General features: G+C 43.3%; 2 protein-coding genes across 3 annotated transcripts in view; both read right to left on the bottom strand.

Moving 5' to 3' along the window:
- LOC147023412 (beta-arrestin-1-like) overlaps window positions 1–4935 on the bottom strand; it is a 214246-nt gene extending 209311 nt beyond the window's left edge. Inside the window, exon 1 of the mRNA XM_085888800.1 lies at window positions 3689–4935. The gene's annotated coding sequence lies outside the window, so the exon portion shown is untranslated. The remainder of the gene's footprint in view (window positions 1–3688) is intronic.
- Window positions 4936–5286: 351 nt separating this feature from the next.
- The window catches only part of LOC147023411 (autophagy-related protein 16-1-like), a 90032-nt gene continuing 68818 nt past the window's right edge, over window positions 5287–26500 (bottom strand). The window contains exons 11-18 of one of the 2 annotated variants that reach the window (XM_085888793.1): window positions 26408–26478; window positions 25156–25227; window positions 24791–24911; window positions 24540–24645; window positions 24239–24388; window positions 14096–14143; window positions 8230–8331; window positions 5287–6309 (exon numbers count right to left, since the gene is read on the bottom strand). In XM_085888793.1, coding sequence (XP_085744919.1) covers window positions 6216–6309; window positions 8230–8331; window positions 14096–14143; window positions 24239–24388; window positions 24540–24645; window positions 24791–24911; window positions 25156–25227; window positions 26408–26478 — 764 coding nt within the window. In that variant the 3' untranslated portion in view covers window positions 5287–6215. The remainder of the gene's footprint in view (window positions 6310–8229; window positions 8332–14095; window positions 14144–24238; window positions 24389–24539; window positions 24646–24790; window positions 24912–25155; window positions 25228–26407; window positions 26479–26500) is intronic. The other variant, XM_085888794.1, reaches the window with a different exon arrangement.

The raw sequence follows: 26500 nt of genomic DNA, 5'->3' as shown, positions 1-26500 counted from the left end.
ACAATAAATTTCCAAAGACAGGTGCACGGAGATGTCACACATGAAAATGAAACAGCAACGAATAAATCCCCAACGAATGAAAAAATATAAAGCGAAATATCAACAGATATACACCGACAAGTGTGAACCTTAAAAGGGCAGGAAGGTGTTAAAAAAAAAGTTGGACAGATTGGGCATAGACAAAGATGGCTCATTGGAATGGCTAAGATGAGGTCAGCTCAACTGGGATGGAGTATGAATCATCCCCCAGGAAAACATTCTAGTTAGAACTACAGTATATGAGAGTAGTGCTCTTATATACTATAGTTAGAAACAGGTCCTACTACAGTAGTCTGCAGATAATTCCTACAGGAAAGGAATGCTGTATGCCTGGGTTACAAATGCCCAAGACCAAGGACACCATACCAATGGCTTTAAGTAAATGATGGGACTGAGTCAATCGGATAGGTCGAGGTTTTGCAAAGTAGAAATGGAAAGCATGAGTCACCTCCTTTCAGGATGTAAAAAACTAATCTCAGAACAGCTGTATCCACAAAGGCACAACAAAGTATGTCGAGTAATCCAATGGCACATCTGCAAAAATTTCAACGTCCCAGTTCCAGAAAACTCATGGAAACATGAACCAAAAGTGGTCACTGAAAACAAGGACGGAATACTCACAAACCACCTGATGATCACATAGAGCGTAAACACAGAAAAAGTATGATGACGAGATGTAGTCTCTCTCTATCGAGTGCAGCCTGGGGCTGCTGGTTGCATCATTGGTTGGGACGCGGCTCTGCCGCTGATGCAGTGTCCCCCTAACCAGTACACTGGTGCTCATTTTGCCGACCTCGGAAGGATGACGGGCTGAATCAACCTCCTGGTGTATTTTAATTCAGCGGCCAACAGGGCTTGAACTCAGGACCTCAGGATCACAACCCACCACCCTAACCACTAAGCCAACACCAGGCTTACTAGATGTAGTAATTAGATTTAAAAACTAAAAGACGCCCCTGCTAATCGAGGTATCAGTACCCAGTGATTTTGGCCTAAACAATGAATAAATAAACAAGCAGTCATAGACTGGTACTTACGAAATCGTCAACTTGACCTCTGACTTTGTCTAATAAACGCTGTCTCGAGAGAAGGTAGCGACGCAAACCAGAAGTTTCTACGATGATTCTGTACCAAACCATCAAAAATCGTAACGTCGACCGAAGCAAAAATCTCCATTTCTCCACGCAATTATTTTATCAAAGTCACAAAACCATAATATTCGGCCATCCACCAACAATATTTACATAATCCGACGGCTTAGCGAGTCAGTCATGCGACGATAACCTTTATTGGGATAAAAAAATGACTTTTAAACACCATCTTTATCGAAAACACCGTCAGCGCACACACGCAAAACCTTTACGTGGTCAACGCCGCCTCTGCTCAAGTGCATTGCACCACGTGACGACGCGTGACGTGCGAGTGAAATATTTTTTATACAATCTTAAAATGTCTCCAAAACATCCAATTTTTACCAGAATTTCGACAACCGAGTTTTAAGTGTCCTAAGCGATCGCAAAAACCGAAGACAAAATTAAAATCGAAGTTAAAACGAACTCGTAATGTCGAGCGAAGCAAAAATCTCGATTTCTCCACGCAATTATTCAATATTATTTTATCAAAGTCACAAAACCGTAATATTCGGCCATCCACCAACAATCTTTACATAATCCGACGGCTTAGCGAGTCAGGCATGCGACTATAACCTTTATTGGGATAAAAAAATGACTTTTAAACACCATCTTTATCGAAAACACCGTCAGCGCGCACACGCAAAACCTTTACGTGGGTCAACGACGCGTCTGCTCGAGCGCACTGCATCACGTGACGACCCGTGACGCACGAGTAAAATATTTTTTATACAATCTTAAAACGTCTCCAAAACATCCGATTTTTTACCAGAATTTTGACAACCGAGTTTTAAGCATCCTAAGCGATCGCAAAAACCGAAGACAAAATTAAAATTGAAGTTAAAACGAACTCATAACGTCGAGCGAAGCAAAAATACTCCATTTCTCCAAATGAATTTATGGAATTATGTTTGACCTCACTGTGGCCTTGACCTTTGACCGATTTTGACCAAAATCTAATCAGCGCTAGCCATCACCCTCCTGAATCACGTGGTGTAATTTGACATTGGTATCTTCTTCCGTTCTCGAGTTATCGTGCCTACAAACAAACACAAACACACAGACAAACAAACACATGAACAAACACACAAACAAACACACAAACAAACAAACAGAGGATGGAAGTCATCAATATACTTACGAAATCTTTAGATTTCGTAAGTAATAAAAAAAGACCAAATACTTTAAAATTGTGTCAAAAATTAAGCCAAAAGAACTTGTAAGCTAAAGAGTGCCAAAATTGTACCAGTGATAATTGGAGCAATGGGAATGATAAAGAAGAACAATATGGGGATATTAAGACCCATCCTTGGGAATATTACTGCAAAATAACTGCAGGTGGAAGCTGGTCCATGAATCGTGATTCCTTCACAAAACGGAGACGGATACCTCAAGCCTTGGAAAGACTTCGTTCCACCTTCTGAAACCACAAATGGAGATGATAACCAACAACATACATGAAGATACATGAATCATGATGTTTGTTGTTGTTTTGTATGCAGCCTGTGGCTGCTGGTTGCGTCTTTTCGGAAAGCCCGGCTGCAACGCTGATGCAATGCCCCTGTTAAGAGTAAGCTAGTACTAATTTTGCCAACCTTGGAAGGATGACAGGCTGAGTCAACCCATCTGGTGTTATTTCAATGGTGCATGAATCATCCCCCAGGCAAACATTCTACAGTTAGAACTACAGTATACAAGTTCTAACTGTTCTACAGTTATACCTAACACCTAACAAACAACCATTCTCCAGTTAGCACTACAGAATAACAGGCTGAGTCAACCCATCTGGTGTTATTTCAATGGAACGGCAGGGGTTGAAACTGAAGACCCGAAGATCTGAAGCCATCCACCTTAACAATTAAGCCAACACCAGACTTGTGAATCATGATTAAACACACATTATATTATACAAATATCTCTCTTCTACACACACACACACACACACACACACACACACACACACACACACACACACACACACACACACACACACACACACACACACACACACACACACACACACACACACACACACACACACACACACACACACACACACACACACACACACACACTCTTTTTAAAAAAAAAACTCAATACAGGTCTTCCGATAATACTGTGCTAAGTTGTTAATCTTCAATGATCGCTCCGCCAGCGGGTGTGGGACGAAAAGATCTGCATGTCTGCCGGGTTGAATTGGCATGAATCAGCATTTCAGAACACACAACTGAGGGAAATTTGCCGACACTATTGGCCAAGTGAGCCCGTCAGCGATCCGCTTTTATTGTGCTTTAGCGTAAACCAAAACTGCCCGTCAAATGGATTAATATGCCAATGTTGTAAACCACAAGGAGAAATTTGGAAGAATAAGAACATGTCTGCACAGTAGCAATCAAAATCAGTATTAAAATGATAATAAATAACCCCAACGTGCCATCGGAATCACCTTGACTTAATATGTATGCCTTAGGTCTTTAATTCTGGGAAACATGGGAAAGAAAGGAGAGAGATGAACTCACCTTTGCACTCGAGATGAACTCGCTCACAGCTTCTCCATGCTCAATGCTCACACACGTGGTGTCGGTCTTTGTTCGGGTTCAGCAATTTGGCTCGGGTTTAACCATGCTGCGCCCTGCGTGCAGATACCAGCCACATTCTCCATACATGAGCTCCATAATGAAGGACCCAAGACAACGAAGCATGAACCCAGGCAGGAGAAACACCATGAACCACTGAGCAGCAGGCATCAACCCAGAAACAGCAGGAACCACGAAGAGAGAGCAAGGACTGAGAGTGTGTGAGAGTCTTGAGCTTATATTACATCCCGCGGGGGCAATTGGACCATCTGCAACATGCGCCCATTGGTTGATGCACCCGACAGATGAATTATGGTTGCACTGATTGGCTTGCAGCCAGGAAAAAATTCCACACCACGGATAGTCCAATGGCCTTGAGCCCGCCAGACGTCCACAAATGGGCATGTCTGGCACATCTCATGTCCTTGTGCTGACTCAATGATCATGCTCATGCGTCGTGCCAATTATCTGTGAACTAAAGGATAATACCATATAAGGACAGATAACGGGGGAGTTTCAAGAACGTTGGGAGGGGAAGAGGTGTGGTGTAGATACAGATACTCGAGCGGGGGCGAGGAAGGGACTAGATTTTTCAAAACACATGCTCAATACATCTTAGATCACACTTATTGTAACATGCACCATGAAATAACTATTCTGATTTATTATCCCCCATTTTACCCCCTCGACCAGATCCACAACAACAAAAATTATCCACTGTTAACTTCCAAATGGGAATGAAAGTTCATAAAATCCAAAACAGAGGTTATCATTTGATCTCAGCAGAACTCTTTCAGCTTATGATTCATCTTTACAAATATAAATAGGTTTGTTTTGAGCTGTCAATACTTGATCTAATCTGTCCCCGATCTTGAGGATCATTGGGATACCATGTTGGCATTGCTACAGGGGAATGGACTTCTATTCTCGAGAGCTGTTCGGGTAGGAAGTTGGAATTTGGATCATTGTACTGGTGCACAATTGACCTACTTCAAAAGGCACCAATGGGAATTTTTATGTCGATCATTGAATGCTCGTACATTTGACACTCAGCTTTTTGTCCATTCAAATGGATGGCTCACTCATCAATGCTTGATGCAACCAACACCTCACCTGTGAAACATAAAGGTGAACATTTATCACATTGGTTCAATTCCCAACCCGACTCTAGTTCAAAAGGAGCGTACTCTCCTTTTAGCTAGAGTTGGGTCAGGAATTGAACCTATATGATAAATGGTCACCTTTATGTTTCGCAGGTCCGAGCTATCCTGCGAAACTTTAGCGATAAATATTTACCGAAATTAAATCTACATTATTACGTTGCCAAAAATCCCATTGCCAAGAAACCAATAAAGATAGGTTCTGTAAATAAGCTCTCAGTTACTCACTGTTGCCATTGCAGCAGCCAAGTTTCAATAAATAAATAAATAATTCACTTCAATTGTCTAATCGTGAAGGAAATTAGACATCACTGCTCCAAATCAAGTTTATTGGCCGTCTCTCCTTTGCAGACTTTCCTGAGTAACTACAGAAATAATCCATTCCATAAAAAGGCATTTTATTGACAAAGAAAGGCCATATAAGTCAAACGAGTAATTTATATAAAAAACAAAAGCATGCACGACGATTTATCAATACAATATACATTGTTTGCTTGGCAATCAGTTGATAGTTTGAATCAAACACCCACTGTGTCATTTCATACGAGATGGATGGCAGAGAGACGTGGGGAGCAGATAGTAAGAGGAAGGAATAAAGGGAGATAAGAAATCAAAACCTGCATGTAATGCTTTACATCTACAGCTAACACTGAAAGGATTTTCCCTCCAAACTCCCTTTTGCATTGCAATTTCATTCCACCGAAGCACATTTTCCAACATCAGAAAAGCGCTGCAATATCTATGTAAACCAACATGTCACTCATTGTGCAAAGTCAAAGTAATATTAAAATATTTGCTCTAACAGGGTAGGTAGCAAAATAACCAAGACCTCCAGCTCAAAATGAAATAATTTTTACTGTTCAAGTGTGCAGCATCATGGAGCATACAACCATTTGAAATGACGACGAGCCAATTGTCCAACCAACTTGACTTCACTTGGGAGCATTCGAGATTCCATGATATGTAGAGGAAACAGTACCTTGTGTGCCGATACAATGGGCGAATTCTGAATTATCCTTCAATGGTGAGATTTCTTCAAGAAAGACCATTTTGGAAGTGTTATCAGTCTTAGATTGCAGTGTCAGGAACGACCAAATTACCAGTCGAGAATATCAACTTTATAAACTCTTTCATAATGATAGTGCATTCAACTTTTTACAAGAGTTAACGGAAAGATGGAGAGGGTGTGTGGGAATGCGGGGGAACCAATTGTCTCTCTGGAGAGCAGCATGCTGACAGCAATGCATTGGACATAAACCGTGCTCCAAACCCTTTTACCACTTCCTGGTACTTCTGATGCAATGTGGCAATCAGAATGCCGACCAGATGACTGCTCTGCATGCCTTATCCACACTGACAAGGCAATCACCATTGGGTGACCAGCAAACTGCATGTATCGCAGCACTGTGGATGAGAAATCATGGAAGACGATAAGAAACACAGCAAAAAAGGACAAGCTTGTACTTTTTCTTTTTAAACAGGATCTAAGGCTCGTGGTGGAGCTGCCACACACACACAGACGTACAGACGAATACATGAGACACAACACAGGACTCTTGGACGACACTAACACAGCCACTGAGCTTGGGGGAAGTGTCTTCACTTCCTGGGACGCTCTGGGTACCAAAGATGCCACAACAATTGTCCAGCATTTCTTGCCACACTCAGCAGGGGATTTACTGAGGAGGCATTTCCTCCTCCTCCTCATGGATGGGGATTGGCCGTACTCTTATCCATTTAAATACTGGAGGTTAAGCAAGGAAGCATCATGTACCATTTCTAAAGTTTATGGCATGACTGGGCCGGGATTTGAACCGCTGACCTTCCAGACTCGGAGCGGATGCTCCAACCACGACACCACGGAGTCAGTTTTAGGTTTAAAGCAACACACACATGGTGAGGGCTTTTTGGAACGCACTGAGATTGCCTTCAGTTGGATTTGCCTTCCATGAAGAGAGGGCAATTTGTTTCAGAGCAACTGTCCCACCACAGGATTCAGTTTCAATGTCAGTACCATGGGGAGGAATAAGGGTAGGATAACTGAAGACGAGATGGGATGGATCTGTGCAAAAGAGAGAGCAGATTTCTGTGGAAGAATTCCCAAATTATTTTCGAGATATCTGGAGCTATGCAGCATGAGATGAATTTGACAGAAAATCTGTAGCAGTGGTTGTGCCATCACATAGTCTGTGAATCATGAGTGAGAAACTGTGACAGGTTGGTGAATTGGGAGTTGATGGTGCATCTGGTCTATCTGGAAATTTGAAGCTGCTTTCAGCCAAATATCACAATCACTACCAACATGCAAATTCAGATCAATGTCGTTTCAAGCTTCGTTTCAAAAAGTCGTTCGAATAATTAAAATGTCTTCATTTGCCTATTTTATCGCTCAGCCCATCTACTTTCGGAATATATGACCTCCTTTTGTGTTTACGTTTCCTCGATAAAAGACCACTGTCACCTTCATATATTCCAACCATTAGTAGGAGTATGCAAACATAGCACGGTTGGTACAAACGTTTAACTCACATTTTGAGTGGCTGAAGCGATTAGAGCACCCTACAATGAAACATCAGTTTGGTTATAGGATTAATTATTAATTGTGACAAAGGGGGAATCAAATTTAATCATCCAGAATTGAATACATACATATTTGTTCCGATTCAAATGAATGCATAGAGCACTGTTTTCCATGAACTATAGACAATGGAGTGAATACCGTAATGGAAGGAAGAAGAAGCAATGGAAGAAGAAACAATGCACCGCAATCACTTGCCATCCCCAATTCTGATGCCTGATCTTAAATTACCCCCTTAGACAACCCCCCCTTCAACCCAACCATATTACTTGTTAGTTTCAGAATTTCCTCCCATCACCCCTTCCCTCTTATAATGTTCGTTTATTCCCTTGATATTTGTCCCACTTTCACGTCTCTACTTTGCTCTTCCATGAGCCTCGCTTCCACAAAGAAAAAAACAAAATAAATGAAGACTGCTTTTGCATGAGCTACGTACAGTCAGTGGAGAGAACAACAATGTACAAAAAAGAAAATGAAGAAAATGTGCAAGGCAGTGAATAAAGTCCTGAGAGAGAAAGTTGGTTGATGGAGTTGATTGGAGACTGAGGAAGGTGCAACGGAAAGGCAAATGAGACTGCAAATGAGTGCAAGGTCAACAAGAAGACTGAATTTTAAAACAATCACAGAACTAAGGGAGGAACAGAAATAAAAAAAAAACATAGCTATCAAATGGGAACAAAAGGCAAGAGGAGGATGTGAGAAGTGTTACTCAACAACTCAACAAAACCAAGGGTTCACAGTCTTACCTGTGTTGCTTTCCCTGCATTAGCTCCAGCTTCGCCGACTCTGCGTTCCACACGTACAGCGTACCGTCTGCAGAACCGGCTGCGATATACTGTCCATCCGGACTGGAGAGAATAAAAAAAAAAAACACAAAATGTATCAGAGCGGTCTACTGTCAGTTATTGTTGGAACAATAAGCTCAACTATTAAAGAAGGTGCAATCCTCCTCCAAATGGCCTCCTTATGCATTTAAGCTCCCTTGTTACGATCTTTGAATCATTTGTCTCATCATTTCTATGCTTTATTTGCATCCCATTACTTTAACCCATTAATTTACTTATTTTATTATGACCTCATTCTCAACGATAGTCATTTAACTCATCCTTTGTAATTACTTGAAATGTCCCGTTTAATCTCACGGTATAAATTTACCCAATATATCAGTCCACAAGAGCCTACCAGTTTTCAAGAGACACCACAAGATCCTTAACATCCACAACCTAAATGCAGACAAGACAACTGAGTTTATCTCCATATCTAAGGGACAGCATACTCAAAGATGCAGCACTCGCTGCTGACACTGCGCCTGGTTGACATAAGTATTTCGAGAAGAATTACACTTCAGAGATAAATAATTACAATACCAGACAGCTCAAAATGAGGACACTACCAACTTGCCTATCTTGCTACCCCGCAGCCTACGAAACCCAGCTTTCCATGGAGTTCTCCCATTCATATACAAAACTGCCATTTTGAAATCCTCACAAATGAGGAACAAATATGTGAATCGTCACCTCAGTATTCTGCATCTGGAGTGAAAGATCCTGCCTTTAACGCGTTATGGATAACAATGGTAAAGTAGATTTCACAACACCGTCCAAGTTACCTGAAAACCTCCTCTCCTTGATGCACACCTTTCCACACCACTAATAAGAAAAAGTAAACTTTTCCTTTAAAAGAAAAAGCATCTCTTCTCCACATAAACCAGGCCATGTCAAATTTAGCGTCAGGGTTTCCACAGCATGATGCAAGTTGCTTTTCCCATGATGAAAAATCACAAATCCTAATTATTGACTGTTCATCAACTTCCAAAAAATTTGGGTGATGATGCAGGATGTTTGGACATGGCAAATGGACATAGCATGCGCGAGGATGGAGGATGGGCACGGCATGCGTGAGGATGGAGGAAGCTTTATGCTGTGTTGTTTTAACCAAAAGCTCATTTCACTTTCACTTATTTATTCCAAAAGCGTTTAATGACTAGATTTTTTTTAATGTTTAGGATTTAAAAAACCAAAAAGTCAAAAATACAGATATACATTTTGTGTTTCCAAGTGGCATCATGACAGGTAGTACCAAACCATGGGCTGACAGGATGGCCTCGAGGTATGCACACTTGCCCCAAAACTTTATAGCCTGGGTTCAAATCCCGACCCAGCTACAAACTGTCATCCCGGTGTTTCACGGGCAGGATGATTCATCAATGTGTGTACCGTCCCTTGGGTGGACGTTAAACGAGCGACCCATCTGCCAGCATTCATTGGTGGATGTCAAATATCCCATGGTGTCCTCCGCAAAGAATAGGCGAGCTATCGTCGGCACCATGAACAAATTACAAATTCCTGCCCTGACTTACAGTGGGCATTATATCAGCGGCCAAGCTGCACACTCAGCCAATGATGCTACCCCGCAGAATTGTGCTGAACACCAATGAAGAAATGCCTAACCATGTCACATTCAGTTTCATTCTTTTTCTCCATTTTAAAGGACAAGCTTCGAGTCTATTAGCACATTTACAGAACAAGGCAGTGACAAAGGCATTTTGGGAAACGTAACAAGAAAAAAAAAAAAAGAATAAAACAGCGCCATGGGGGACTGATGGTTATTTCCCCAACAGGTGGGGTGACCTTTCTGTCCTGATACAAACTAAACAATAACACAAAAAACGAAATAACACAATAAAAACTAAACAACAATAACCTAAATCAATGTTAACAGAGGTATGGATGAACAGTTGGACACGGACCCACTCTATTAGCTTATTTTGGAGAAATAACCTAATAAGTAGTGTGTGATTGTGGGGTGTGGCAAAACAGAGCTTCAGGAAGTCATGAGATTGGGAAGAAAATTTCTTGGAGGTTTGATAGCTTCAGTGGAAGGAAGACAAATAAAGTAAGGGGAAAAGAACACATGAAGTCAGGAAGGAAGGAAGGAGGACAAGGGATGACGGCTCTATAAATTACGCAAACAAAACATTCATTCATGTATTGGTTATGCAGTGAGCACGCCATGAAACCCATTTGTCATTCTTTCAAAAAACCAAAAGTGATAAACAAAAATCAATTAGGACAAGGTGATTAAATTTTGAAAATAAATAAATAACCTAGGTCAGTGGTTTCTCTGTCTTATACCCCCTCCTTTCTGGTCTTCTATCGTCAGCCCTTTCCATGCTCTGTCTCCCCCAATTATTTGCATGGCTCACACAGTCTGCCAATAACTCCTTTCTGATCTTGCATCCTCTTGCATCTTTTTGGTCGAGCATCCTCTGCCCTCTATTGGTTTTGTCCCTCCTGGTTTCTGCAGAACATACACTGTAACCAGTAACCCTCTTAGCTTGTTAAACTCCCAAAATCCACTCAAGGCTCACCTCTCACCTCCACTCATTCTTTCCTCTTGTTTTTCTTCCTGGCATTAGGAACCAACTTCCACAGTCTCTTCAATCTCACCCTTCCCTCCAAGGCTTTAAAGACAGCTGCTCACCACCATCTCAGATCATCCCTCATTCACAACCATGATCTTTTCTTCCCCCATTAACCATCCTCAGGCCCAACTCTCTCCAGGTTTACAGTTTTTTTATTCCACATCTGTGATTGAGAAGTTGTGGCTGGATACATCTTGTTCACCCACTCCATCCTTGCCCTCATTCTTCAAAGTCTTCCTCTATTTTGTACCTCCACCCTGCTGTTGGTGTACACGTGTACCCCTCCCCCTCTTTCTGCTGTTCTTTTTTGTTTTATTACGTCCTGATCCATTACGTGTTCTAACTTCTCCACGAGCCTCAATGAAATACACAAATAGAGGAAAATATCTCATATCTCATATCTCATCTCAAGTTTACATGAAATTGATGATAAATGTATTGTAAATAGAAGCATATAGAATCAGATACAGATTTTAAACGTGTGCTCTAACCTCATTTGTTGTTGATGTTTCATTGCAATCCATTTTCCTCTGTTGCTTGACATTTATGTATTCTTAAAATGTCTTTTACAACTTAGACCATACTGTATTTTTTATCAGCGGAGAGCAAGTTAGATTGAATCAAAATGCTTGACAAAAATGAAAATGGATCGGGAAACATGTTGCTTTTCTAAAACCTTACTTGTTTCTGTGTATCAAAGTTAAATGAGTTCTCTCTTAATCATTACACTCATCGTTGTAATGTTTTCCCCCAATTAAAACATTTTCCATATGACAGCTGTTGTCTGCTGTCTTAATGTGAATGCGTAACAGCTCTTCCATGAAGCTTAGAAACCATAAAAAAAAAAGAGTGGAGGTCAGCAGTGAGCCTAGGTTTTGGGAGTTTCAACAGAAGGGGATTAATGCCAAAGAATGTGGGCCATGGAAAAATATTGGTGCATGGGGAGGGGGATGGTGGAGCATGGAAAGTGCAGGTGCAGAGGGTGCAAGGCCAGAAAGGAGGTGGAAGAAAACAGAGACCACCAACCTGTCTAGCGTGTGTGGGTAACAAGTCCACATGATATTCTGCTTCGTCACAGGAGATTTCAAAGATTTTGAATGACTTGCTCTTCACGGAATCATGAAGTGAAATGTATGAGGTAACAGGGGGGGGGGTGGGGTGCCAGACTGCGTCAATGAAAGTCTTGGCACAATGAAGCTTGCCCAATCAGAGGCTGACTTTAGAAACCAACTCAGATATGTGGTTGTTGCGAGAGATATTGTGGCTGATGGTAAGGCTCAAAAAGATTGAGGAACTGAACGTCAAGTGGTTTGTCAAGGAAATAGATGGGAGGGTTTGCCAAACGGTCTTCTTGAAGACAGTGAGAAGTGTGAGATTTGCCAGAGTTGAGAGATATTTTTCAAGTGTTGGACCAGCTCCTGGTTCTATCATGATCTGCAGAGAGGGAAGAGGCTCTTGCCTGAATATCTGAAGGATGAGGAATGCTACAGCAGAGGGTGAAATCGTCAGGGAAAAGAAAAGGAGGGTTCTCCAGAGAATCAGAAAGATCAGTTGTGAAGATGAGAAACAGGACTGGGCCCAAGACACTGCTTTGTGCACTTCAGCCTCGACAGGGAGAGAGAGGAGGGAGAGAATTTCGTTGAAAGTCCCATGCTGACGATGAAAGTGGAGGAATTCAGCAGGCCAAGAGAAGAGGTGGCCTTGGATGTCATAGGCTGAGAGTTTGGAGAGCAAAGCAGGGTGCCAGACTGTATGCTCGACAACTTTGTTCCGTGTGTGTGTGTGTGTGTGTGTGTGTGTGTGTGTGTGTGTGTGTGTGTGTGTGTGTGTGTGTGTGTGTGTGTGTGTGTGTGTGTGTGTGTGTAAAGAAACAAATGCAAACGGTTTGCTCAATTAACCCATATTAAATGTTGACATTGTTCAATTTTACAACCTGAATAAACCGAACTTATTTATACATAAACCAGCATATCAGTATTTATGAAGTTTGTTGAGGGTGCTTGTCCTCCATGATTATTACTGGAAATTAACGTCTTTTATGGCCTCCACATTTTGACCAGGCCAGAGATAATGCGACATGACCCAAATGTATGATGCATGCATACAGGTGGGCTCGGCCAAGTTAGTTCTTCATTTAAAAGAAAAAAAAAATACTTTCTTATATTCTTCCTCTATATTTATAATGTTCCTCTGAGCGAGCTCGAGCTAATTTCGTTCAAAGCAGAATCTATTCCACTTTGTACTCCCATGCATTTTAACATTCGATTCTGCAATGCTTTCCTCTGAATGGTGGCCACGTGTCACCGAAAAAGCAGGAGTGGGGGCATTCAAATCAAAATGCTTTTAGAGGCTACCACTTTTGCAAACTTAAAATGGCTGCATGTAAGCCTAGTGGCTATTCAAATAAGGTTCTCAACATTAAAATGCTCAATTTGCAATTGGACTACAGCCATTAAAAGTAATACCCCAAAAAAGGCCCAAAGTTGTATACTTATTGCACTCCACTACAGTGGTATGGTTTATAAGCAACAGAATAACCATGAAGTAGCAGAAATGGGTGAGGTTATACAGTTATACAATTTGTTGCCAAATCCAAATATACATATGGTACAGGATTATATATCAAAGAATAACTATTCTTGTCATACATCAATGCCAAAATCACCACCACAAACAGTCATGTGCACATTATACTTACTCATCCATACATGTTGTTCAATATAACACTGAGATGAAGGCTCATTAAAGTGTGCCACACATGTGGATGGAGCAATATTGATCAGCTTGGAAGCCAAATAACAAAACCCTGGTGTGCAAACAGTATAACAGCAGAAACCTCGTTCGAGCCAGAAACAATAAACTTGAATGGAAACAAATCTTTCAAATCACTGCATCACCATTCCATTCTTTTTTTTTTTCTTCCCATCAAAAAGAACAAACATTTTGTTTAAGAAAAATTATTGGACTGTATCATGTTCCATCCGAGCACTTAGCTCTTGATGCTGGGGATCCTACATTAAAATCCCAGACATACTATACAGTGGTGATTTGACCATTGCCTCCTAAGGTTCTTTCACTGTGATGCATGTACAAGTCCCTCCATGAGCCTCATCATTTTTGGAGAAAAAAACCCAAAAACATCAGCTGTATTTCAATTGATAAATCATGAGTAAAAGTTGTCCTGCTACCTGTAAACTGCTCTTGTCCAATCAGCTCCACACTTGAACCCATCTCCCCTATACCAATGAAAAAGGTCTGTCAGCAAAATCAACAAGTTTCATGAAAAAAAACAAGACGTAATTTGATGTCGACTGATATGCCTCAGTCCACATTATTATATCACGATAATATTTCACCAAGTTTGATTTAAATTCCTTCAGCTGTTCAAGTATCACATGTTACCTGACACGACCTCTGACTTTTGACCTTTTCATGCCAAAATCTAATCAGTTGATCTTTGCATCATAATATATCTTTATACCAAGTTTGACTTGGATCCCTTCAGCCATATTTAAGTTATCTCAGTAACGAAAACCTACCACGGACGCACGGACGACCCAAAAACATAATGCCTCCAGCAAAAGCGACTTCATTAGCGGAGGCATAACTACACTATTATACATACAGTAAATTGGACTGTAAGAGTTTATGATATATATATATATATATATATATATATATATATATATATATATATATATATATATATATATATATATATATATATATATATATATATATATATATACACACACACATATATATTGTAAAAATACACATATATATTGTATCGTTGACGGTTGAATTAACATCGAGCTCAGAGGCGGGAGGTTGAAGTCCCATGATGTCCCGAGCGGCTCAAATGAGGCATTCCAAATTAATGGCGGCGGCGCACAGGGAAGGTTGAACACAATCAATAATAACAAGGACAAATGTGTCCAAGAGCTGTGTCATAAAGGTTTTGTCTTCACCAGAAGAAGAACAAGAACAAGAACAAGAAGAACAACGTGGAGCTCTCTTAAAGCCAGCGTTCGCAACGCGACGCAGCTAAAAAGAACCAGGGAGGATTGAACATGACATAGGAGACAACTGAGTTTTGTGGTAGGGAAGAACAGAATCGATAATAAATAAATAATTATGTACAAATGGGAAGAATGAATCTAAAGAACTCGGCGCCACACTCCGGACTCAGTCACAGACAGGGTGGGGAGAAAAAAACGGGGGGGACTCAGCTTTTTGGCAGTGGGACGGCCAGATGATGAGGAGGCTTGAGGAGGTGAGCAGAGGATGAAGCAAGCAAACAATGAGGCATCCAGACGATCACAGGACGATGAGATCGACAGGAGGGTCATACACAGGACCCCGGTGACGAACAGGCTTTTGGGTGACAAAAAGGCCTTTGGGCGACGAACACGGCCAGAGGCAGGCAGGCAGGATTACCCCCTCACATAAAGCTCCCCTCTCACTCTCGCATACGCTAACAACTCCACATCACGTTCCCAGACTTCTCCGCCTTCTCCTCAGACCAACTTTCCCCTCAGTCGTTACCAATGCTTGCTCTCTCAACTCTTCTCAAATCCTGTCTCCAACTCCCTCCATTGTTCTCGTTCTCGTTCTCTCTCTCTCTCTCGTTCTCCCTCTCTCCATCTCCATCTCCATCTCCATCTCCATCTCCATCTCTCTCTCTCGTTCTCTCTCTCTCTCTCTCTCTCTCTCTCTCTCTCTCTCTCTCGTCTCTTACTCCCTCCAACGTTCTCTCTCTCCCCCAACTCCCTCCAACGTTCTCTCTCGCCAACTCCTTCCAATGTTCCCTCACTCCCACAACTCCCTCCAAAATTCTCTCTCGCCCCCAACTCCCTCCAACATTCTCTCTCTCCCCAACTCCCTCCGACGTTCTCTCTCCCCCAAATCCCTCCAATGTTCACTCTCCTCCCCCAACTCCCTCCTACGTTCTCTCTCTCCCCCCTCCAAATCGATCCAACATTCTCTCCCCCCACCCCCCAATGTTTTCTCTCCCCCCAACGTTCTCTCTCTCTTATTCTCTCTCTATCCCTCTCTCTCTCTCCCCCAACTCCCTCCAGCGTTAGCGTTCTCGTTCTCTCTCGTTCTCTCTCTCTCTCTCTCTCTCTCTCTCTCTCTCTCTCTCTCTCTCTCTCTCTCTCTCTCTCTCTCTCTCTCTCTCTCTCTCTCTCTCTCTCTCTCTCTCTCTCTCTCTCTCTCTCTCTCTCTCTCTCTCTCTCTCTCTCTCTCTCTCTCTCTCTCTCTCTCTCTCTCTCTCTCTCTCTCTCTCTCTCTCTCTCTCTCTCTCTCTCTCTCTCTCTCTCTCTCTCTCTCTCTCTCTCTCTCTCCCCAAGTCCCTCCAACATTCTCTTTCTCCAACTCCCTCCAACGTTCTCTATCTCCAACTCCTTCCAATGTACTCTCACTCCCCCAACTCCCTCCAACGTTCTCTCTCCCCCCCCTCCAACTTGACCCAACATTCTCTCCACCCCCACCCCCCCAACGTTTTCTCTCTCCCCCAACGTACGTTCGTTCTCTCTCTCTCTCTCTCTCTCTCTCTCTCTCTCTCTCTCTCTCTCTCTCTCTCTCTCTCTCTCTCTCTCTCTCTCTCTCTCTCTCTCTCTCTCTCTCTCTCTCTCTCTCTCTCTCTCTCTCTCTCTCTCTCTCTCTCTCTCTCTCTCTCTCTCTCTCTCTCTCTCCCAACTCCCTCCAACGTTCTCTCTCTCTCCCCCAACTCCCTCCAACATTCTCTCTATCCAACTCCCTCCAATGTTCTCTCTCTCCAACTCCTTCCAATGTTCTCTCACACCCATATCTCCCTCCAAAATTCTATCTCGCACCCAACACCCTCCAACATTCTCTCTTTCCCCAACTCCCTCCGACGTTCTCTCTCTCCCCCAACTCCCTCTGACGTTCTCTCTCTCCCCTAATTCCCTCCAACGTTCTCTCTCTCCCCCAACTCCCACCAATGTTCACTCTCCTCCCCCCACCCAACTCCCTCCTACGTTCTCTCTCTCCCCCCTTCCAACTCTATCCAACATTCTCTCCCCCCACCCCCCCAATGTTTTCTCTCTCCCCCAACGTTCTCTCTCTCTCTCTCTCTCTCTCTCTCTCTCTCTCTCTCTCTCTCTCTCTCTCTCTCTCTCTCTCTCTCTCTCTCTCTCTCTCTCTCTCTCTCTCTCTCTCACTCCCTCCAATGTTCTCTCACTCCCACAACTCCCTCCAAAATTCTCTCTCGCCCCCAACTCTCTCCAACGCTCCCTCTCTCCAACTCCCTCCAATGTTCTCTCACTCCCACAACTCTCTCTAACATTCTCTCTCTCCCCCAACTCCCTCTAAAGTACTCCCTCTCCCCCAACACCCTCTGACGTTCTCTCTCTCCCCCAACTGCCGATTTTGGCCCTCCCCTCACCTTTTTTATTGGCCATGCTAAACCCCTTTTTGGAAGGCGATTCATTGCTCCGCCCCTTTTTGGGAGGCAATCCACCGCTCCGCCACTTGGGAGGTGATCCATCGCTCCACCCCGCCTCTTTCGTGCCAAGCCCCCCGCCGCCCCCCGGCAGAGGTTTACATAGGGGCTTTACACACAATTTCCTTAACCATATTCTCTAACTAATTGTTACCACCACCATCCCCTGTATGGTGGACAGGCAAAGAAGGCAATGCTTAAGCTTACGTTTCCCCCCTTATACATCGAGATGGCAATCCACTCGCACACGGACCATGCTGCATTATACATTCCCATCTGTTTGATGGTAATATCTAACCACCCAACCCCCACAAACGTAACTATATATATATATGTACATACAAATATACACACACACAGGAGGGGTGTGCTTACACATTGTGTAAGCATAAGAACCGTGTTTCCCCATTGTCTCAGGTCCCTCACCTGAATTTGATTTTTCATTTGTTCATTTTCATTATTTTTTTCTATTTAATATTTTCATACATGAAAGTTGTACGACGATTCTGTGATTTTTCTCTGTGTATCGGCTTCGAAGTCCATCAGCATACAAAATCACCGTGCTTCCCCATTTTTTTTTCATTTATTTATAATTTCATTTATGAATGTTGTACGACGATTATGTGATTTTTTTCCCGGTGTACCGGCTTCAATGGCCAATGTCCATTGGCACGACAAATTTCAGCTTTTTCATCACCCAGAATGTCAGTCAGTCAGTGGAAATCATTAATATCAGTCAGTGGTTCGAAAGTGACATATATATATATATATATATATATATATATATATATATATATATATATATATATATATATATATATATATATATATATATTGGCGTGTCTAGGGGTTTAGCCCCCACTTTGATGGATGGCCAAACAGTTCTCCCTTAGAGGCTTACAACCGAGACTCCCGGAGATTAATGCGCACGCGAGAAAGAAATGGCGGTAATGGACGGAGGCACACAAGTTGGACTCAACCCACATCAGATACACAGACACAAGCAAATTAAATTAAATGGATAATTTAATGGCAGTTATCAAATATGTACAATAACAATAATTAAATATATAATAATGAAAGAAAAACATATATCTTCTTCTTCCTCTTTCGGCTTGCTCCCGCTAGGGGTCGCCACAGCGGACCAACTGTCTCCATTTTGCTCTATCCTCCACATCTTCCATTGACACTCCAACCACCCGCATGTCCGCCCTCACCGCATCCATGAACCTCTTCTTTGGCCTTCCTCTTCTCCTCCTGCCTGGCGGCTCCATCTTCAACATCCTTCTCCCGATATACTCCGTTTCCCTCCTGTGCACATGTCCAAACCATCTCAATCTCACCTCTCTCACTTTGTCTCCAAACCGTCCTACCTGCGCTGTCCCTCTAATACACTCATTTCTTATCCTATCCATCCTCGTCACTCCCAACGAGAATCGCAGCATCTTTAACTCTGCCACCTCCAGCTCTGCTTCCTGTCTTTTAGTTAGCGCCACCGCCTCCAAACCATACAACATAGCTGGTCTCACTACCGTCTTATATACTTTCCCCTTCACTCTTGCAGCTACCCTTCTGTCACAAATCACTCCTGCAACTCTTCTCCACCCACTCCATCCTGCCTGCACTCTCTTTTTCACTTCTCTCCCACACTCTCCGTTACTTTGGACAGTTGATCCCAAGTATTTAAACCAATCCACCTTCCCCACCTCAACTCCTTGCAACTGCACCATACCACCACCCTCCCTCTCATTTACGCACATATACTCCGTCTTACTCCTACTGACTAACATTCCCCTTCTCTCCAGTGCGTACCTCCACCTCTCAAGGCTCGATTCAGCCTGCTCCCTACTCTCCCTACAGATCATGATGTCATCCGCGAACATCATGGTCCATGGAGACTCTAGTCTGATCTCGTCCGTCAACCTGTCCATCACCATTGCAAACAGGAAAGGGCTCAGAGTCGATCCTTGGTGCAATCCCACTTTAACCTTAAACCGGTCCGTCATTCCTACCGCACACCTCACCGCTGTCACACTGTCCTCATACATATCCTGCACGATCCTCACATACTTCTCCACCACTCCCGACTTCCTCATACAATGCCACAACTCATCTCTTGGCACCCTATCATAAGCTTTCTCTAAATCCACAAACACACAATGTAACTCTTTCTGGCCTTCCCTGTACTTCTCCATCAACATTCTCAAAGCAAACATCGCATCAGTGGTGCTCTTTCCTGGCATAAACCCATATTGCTGCTCACAGATCGTCACCTCTCCTCTCAACCGAGCTTCCACTACTCTTTCCCACAACTTCATGGTGTGGCTTAACAACTTTATCCCTCTGTAATTTCCACAGCTCTGCACATCACCCTTATTCTTGAAAATCGGAATCAGTACACTTAATCTCCACTCCTCCGGCATCCTCTCACTTTCCAAGACTTTATTAAACAATCTGGTTAACAACCCCACTGCCATCTCTCCTCAGCACTTCCATGCCTCCACTGGTATACCATCTGGGCCAACCGCCTTTCCACTTTTCATCTTCTTCATAGCAGTCCTCACTTCATCCTTACTGATCCACCCCACTTCCAGATTCACTATCTCCACCTCTTCCAACCTTCTCTCTCTCTCATTTTCTTCATTCATCAGCTCCTCAAAGTACTCCATCCACCTTCTCAACACACTCTCCTCGCTCGTCAGCACATTCCCATTTGCGTCCTTTATCACCCGAACCTGCAGCACATCCTTCCCAGCTCGGTCCCTCTGTCTTGCCAATCGGTATAAATCCTTTTCCCCTTCTTTTGTATCCAGCTTCTCATACAGCTCGTCATATGCCTTTTCCTTGGCCTTTGCCACCTCTCTTTTTGCTTTTCGACGCCACTCCTTGTACTCCTGCCGACTTTCTTCATCTCTCTGACTATCCCACTTCTTTTTAGCCAACCCCTTCTTCCTTATACTTTCCTGTACTTCCTCATTCCACCACCAAGTCTCCTTATCTTCCTTCCTCTGTCCAGATGTCACACCAAGTACCTTCCGCGCTATCTCCCTCACAACTTCTGCTGTCGTTGCCCAATCATCCCACCCATCTTTACCACCATCCAGCGCCTGTCTCACCTCCTCCCTAAATTTCACGCAACAGTCTTCCTCCTTCAGCTTCCACCATCTGGTCCTTGGTTCAGCCCTCACTCTCTTCCTCAACCTCACCTCGAAAGTCATCCTGCAGACCACCAATCGATGCTGTCGAGCTACACTCTCCCCTGCCACAACCTTACAGTCACTAATCTCTTTCAGGTTGCATCTCCTACTTAAGATGTAATCCACCTGTGTGCACTTTCCTCCACTCTTGTATGTCACCCTGTGTTCCTCCTTCTTCTTGAAATACGTGTTTACCACTGCCATTTCCATTCTTTTTGCAAACTCTACCACCATTTGCCCTTCCACATTTCTCTTGTTGAGACCGTACCTCCCCATCACCTCCTCATCCTCTTTATTCCCTTCCCCAACATGTCCATTGAAATCTGCTCCAATCACCACTCTTTCATCCTTGGATACACTCTCCACCACTTCATCTAACTCACTCCAGAAATCTTCTTTATATTCCATCTCACACCCCATATGTGGGGCATATGCACTGATGACATTCATCATCACCCCTTCAATTTCCAACTTCACACTCATCACTCGGTCAGACACCCTCCTCACCTCCAATACCTTCTTGACATGATCTTCCTTCAGGATTATCCCGACACCATTTCTCCTCCCATCCACACCATGGTAGAACAGTTTGAAACCACCTCCAATGCTCCTCGCCTTACTCCCCATCCACTTGGTCTCTTGTACACACAGTATGTCCACCTTTCTTCTCTCCATCATATCAGCCAACTCTCGCCCTTTGCCAGTCATCGTCCCAACATTCAGAGTTCCAACTCTCACCTCCACACTTCTACCCTTCCCCCTCTCCCACTGCCTCCGGACTCGCCTTCCCCGTCTCCTTCTCCTCCTTCGCCCAGCAGTAGCACAATTTCCACTGGTACCCTGCTGACCACCGGTACCGGTGGCGGTCGTTGGTAACCCGGGCCTCGACCGATCCGGTATGGAAATTCGTTTTGTTGTCCGCATAATGATTTGGCATAGGTTTTTACGCCGGATGCCCTTCCTGACGCAACCCTGGTCGCCTCTTACGACACACAGGGATATGGTACACCTATTCTAACCGGGGCATACACCGGGCCCAGTACAACTGGTGCTCATTTCGCCGACCTCGGAAGGATGGCAGGCTGGGTCAACCCCCTGGTGTTTTCGACTTGGTTTATATATATTTATATATATATATATAGATATAGATATATATATATATATATATATATATATATATATATATATATACATTATATAAATACATATATATATATATATATATATATATATATATATATACACATATACATACATATATTAATTCAGTGTCCCAACGGGGCTTGAACTCAGGACCTCTTGGGTCCCAAGCCACTGCCCTTACCACTGCGCCAACACCAGGCTGAAAGAAAAACATATATATATATATATATATATATATATATATATATATATATATATATATATATATATATATATATATATATATATATATATATATATATATATATATATATATATATATATATATATATATATATATTGTTACTGCAGTGGAAATTCGCAGAACACCATAAAGGTCCTTAGTTCAGTTAGATTGATAAGTCCGTGTTCAGTTAGATTTCCCCACCGTTGTTTAATGGGATTTATTCGTGTCACAGGGCTGTGATCTTTGAGATAGCCATTTTTCTTTCACTATCGTTGTTTTGGACCAACCACCAACATCACTCTCATCGACCGCTTCACAACCACAACCACACCTGCCTCTCAACAATCACGACATCCTCACCACTCTACCAGCAACCGTCAACATCTCCACACCACAAACATCGCCTCACCTTCGCCCACAAACGCCGCCATCTTTGCGACGTCCACGGCGAGTTCCCAGCGAACAGCATCGCTGCAGGCACACGCGGGGGTTCGCTCATCGAGCAAATCTGGTGATTTCTACCACGTCCGCTCTGTGTGGAAGCTTTGCCTCGGAAAACGGATCACAGGAGAGAAAGGCGCAGGGCCTGTGGGGGTCGAAGGGTGATGATTTCAAACCCGTCGGCTCGCTCTCGGGGAATCGGATCCAGGGGTAGGTGATTTCCACGACGTCCACTTTCCGCGCAGAGGTCAGAGGTGAGAGGGCGGAGATCAGATCTCGTCTCACCAGCCATATAAAAGGCCGCGCAGAGCGCCAGTTCAACAAGTCAAGTTGGGTCTGGAGGCGAGTCTGGAGAGGTCGAGGAGCTGCGCGGAAGTCTGGAGCCTGGCGCTTGGAGTCTCAGTCGGTGGAGAGGTTCGGACACCAGGAGGAGACGCGAGCTGGGAGCGCAGCCCTGCCTGCTGTGCCGCGCAGACCTGCGCGCTCGTGTACGAGCCGGAGAGAACTCGACAACCAGCTCCGAACGGTCCGAGGTGATAGGGCTTCGGGACAGTCCGAGCAGCGCGAGGGACGGACGGGCTCTTAAAGAGAGCATCAACTCAAAAAGAGCGAAGGCCCGTTCGTTCCTCTCAGGCGTTGCCGGCCGGGGCCCGTACCACCAAGCTTGAGCTGGACCGCGGTTACGCTAGCTGCCGTGGGGAAGGAGCGTCGTGGGTCGCCCAGTGAGGAAGGTAACCTGCGCCACCTCGCGGAGCCTCTGCGGTCTACACGGATCGACGTTATAAAGGCCCACGGGCCCAGTCTGACTCCCCTGTCGATGGGGGTGGTCGTTTTCCTGGGGTTTTGCTTTGGAATGCATGTTGTGGCGCTGTGTCTTGCAAGTAAAAACCTGTTAAGTGACTGTATATAATTAACCATAGACGGTTGTAGTGCTTCGCCTTGCCCATGTCTTTGTCCCCGTCCCGCAGTCTTCATAAAACAACTGCATGCGTGTTTTGCTTTTGTTGACTGTGTAAGTGTTTTTCATTGCTTACCTGCATGGCTGCATGATTGTTTGTATACGTGTGTATAAATAAATGTCGTTGTGTGAATGTTACCCGTTCGTCACGTCATTTTCCCCCATTGAACCGCTATCTCGCTCTCGCAATACTAGTTGGTTTTTAAATAACCGATAAATAGAATCGGGTCCGGCGAGGTCTGGCGATAATACCCACTCGGTTATCCCAGAACGGAACGGACCGCTTAAGCGGTTCGTGTCCAAGCAGGCCTTTGCCAAGGTACGGTCCCTCGGTAGGTTACCCACGCGGGTATTTAGGTATATTGATATGCGGCGATTGACCCTATTTCGCGCGGGTAGAATACGGACTGGGCCGTGGTGGGATTAAAAACCCACCCGTGACTGGTTTCTGGCATTGTTCCACAAAGTCACAACTGAATTGTCCGTTCGGTGGGCAAGCAGCCGTTATTAGTTAACGCGGTCACTCGCACGCCGAGCGGGCGTAGATTCGTTAAAAAAAAAAAAAAAAAAAATATATATATATATATAACAATGATAGAGTCATTGTTTGTTCAATTAACGGTTGGAGAATTTACCATGGATTCCTTTGATAGATATATATATATATATATATATATATATATATATATATATATATATATATATATATACATATATATATATACATATATACATATATATATATATATATATATATATATATATATATATATATATATATATATATATATATATATATATATATATATATATATATATATATATATATATATATATATATATATATATATATATATGTCATTATAGCAATTACCTTTTCCCATTCATTAAACATACGTTAAAATCAGCTTGTTCTTCATGGTACGGAGATCAGTGATGTAGAGGTTGTCATCCCTTGAACAACTGAGCAAATCCGAGTGGTCGGGACTGATACACAAAGAGGTCACACGACCTGCAAATGTCAGCTCTGCACGAGTGGATTCAGCTCTGGAGCACAGAAAGTGAAGAGGAAAGCAAGAGAGGGAATGCATGGTCATCCCATCTAAGTTCACTCAATTTGTCCAAATATCTCAGACCATGTTTGGATTTTTGCTGCAGTCCATGAAGCCAGTAGTTGCCCATGTTTCCACATTCTCACCTGGTGTCCCAAAAGCGAATCTTCTTGTCAAAGTGTCCACTAATGACGCACTGCTCTGTGCAGACCACATCATTGCAGCTCGAACCAGCGAAGATCGTACGAGTACCTAAAACGTGCACGTGGTGATTCTCTTGGTTTCACTCAAGGAAGGAATTGTGAAAATAATTTCTGTTCTATCGTCTCCAGTGACCAAGTAACAGCTGAGAGCTCTGCTTGCAGAATTAACCCGTGATCCATCCCATGAGACTCACAGGCACGACTGCGAAGGTCCCAAAGCTTCAGGGTTCTGTCATGACTGCCAGAAACAACCCTTACGCCATCAGGCATAAACTTTGCGCTCAGCACTTTGCCACTGTGTCCTGTTAATGTGTGCTGGAAACAGAGAAGGAAACATTTTGTTAACAAAGCACACAAAAGATTTGGCAAAGCTATAACAAAAGTAAAATCAGACACAGGAGAGAGAGCCATAACCAATTGATCCAGTGCTGCATTTTTTACAAAAGTACTTCTGGGTTTTGAAAATTAATCAGCCTGTGGGTTGGTGGTGTAGAAAAATAAACGTCTACCTATGGACAAACAAATACACACACAAAAAAAAGAAATTTGAGGGACTCACTCGTAAACGAAAGTCTTCAATTCCCCAAATACGACTTGCAAAATCACTGGCAGCAGCGAGCACGAAGGAACCCTGCAAAGAGTTTCCACATGTCACACACATTTCCTCCTTCCACCATTTCCTATTAAAAGGAATCAGTAACTCATAGAGGACATATACTTGATACAAGTCAAGAAGCAGATGTTTGACTGGAGCTGGTTTCGGCAGGAATACGGAATATCTTCAGGGGGGCGGCAGTACCTCGGCTACTCTGTCGAGAGACACTGTGGGATCGATAACATCCACCAACTAATGCTCACAGATGGGGCACCGAACTAAACGTCCATCCAAGGGATGGCTCACTTTGTGATGTAACAACACCCTGCCAGAAAATAACTAATCCGACAGTTTATCGGCGGCCAAGAATTAAACCCTATATAGCTGAAAGGTAAGTAGGCGACCTCAGCACTATTCTGTAGAAGCCAGGTCTTGCACATACATTTCTGCAAACACAGCACTCAAGTTTAATCGCAAATAATTTAATCACAATTTTGGACCCACCAAAGAAAGGAATCTTATAGAACTCACAAATAATCTACCATAAGCAAATCTCTCTGTGTCTGTCTGTCTCTCTCTAACGTCAAATGTGTCATACAAAAGAACATAGTAAACTAGAAGGGCACTTGGTAGAGCACATACCTCCACCATTTAATGACTGATACCAGAGAACATATTGGGCCCAATACATTTTTGAAATATCATGCTATATATCGTTTTTGGCCCAATCTCTCAATGGTGAAGAATCACTTTGAAAAATAAATAATTCTCGTATCCTGATTCGGTGGTGGAGATATATAAATATACCATCAGAGATGGGGAATCTCCCGCCATTGAATGAAAAAGGTCATACATATTCCAGATAATGAGGGAGGTGAATTGGAAACAAGACACCATTTGGTCATCATCTCAAAAAAGTTCCCCAGGGGTGAGGAACATAGTAACCAAAAATAATTGAAATCAGATAAGCGGTTTTCCATTTATTACAAAAAAACATTTTTTTCAAGATGGCCGCCCCAGTCAGCCATCTTGGATCCGGCCACGCCCAAAATCAATAGGGTTCTTCCTTTTCAGGTGGTACATGTGTGACTCAAATTTCAAATCGATATGGCGAACAGTTTATGAGTTATCGCACTCACAGCTATAAATGTTGACGCCCGGACGGACAACAATATCCCCCTTCCGTCACGCGGCGGGGGATAAAAATTATAATCACCGTAATGTCAAAGTCCAGACTTGTGATCCCTGCATTGCTGCCTGTTAAGGGCCCTCTGCATTCACATTTCCCTGAAAAGAGATTTCAATAATA

This window comes from Eptatretus burgeri, chromosome 7, assembly GCF_056783735.1.
Source record: "Eptatretus burgeri isolate ZD-2024b chromosome 7, Ebu_testis_v1, whole genome shotgun sequence".
Lineage (NCBI taxonomy): Eukaryota > Metazoa > Chordata > Myxini > Myxiniformes > Myxinidae > Eptatretus > Eptatretus burgeri.
This window is presented reverse-complemented; position numbering and strand designations above follow the sequence as displayed.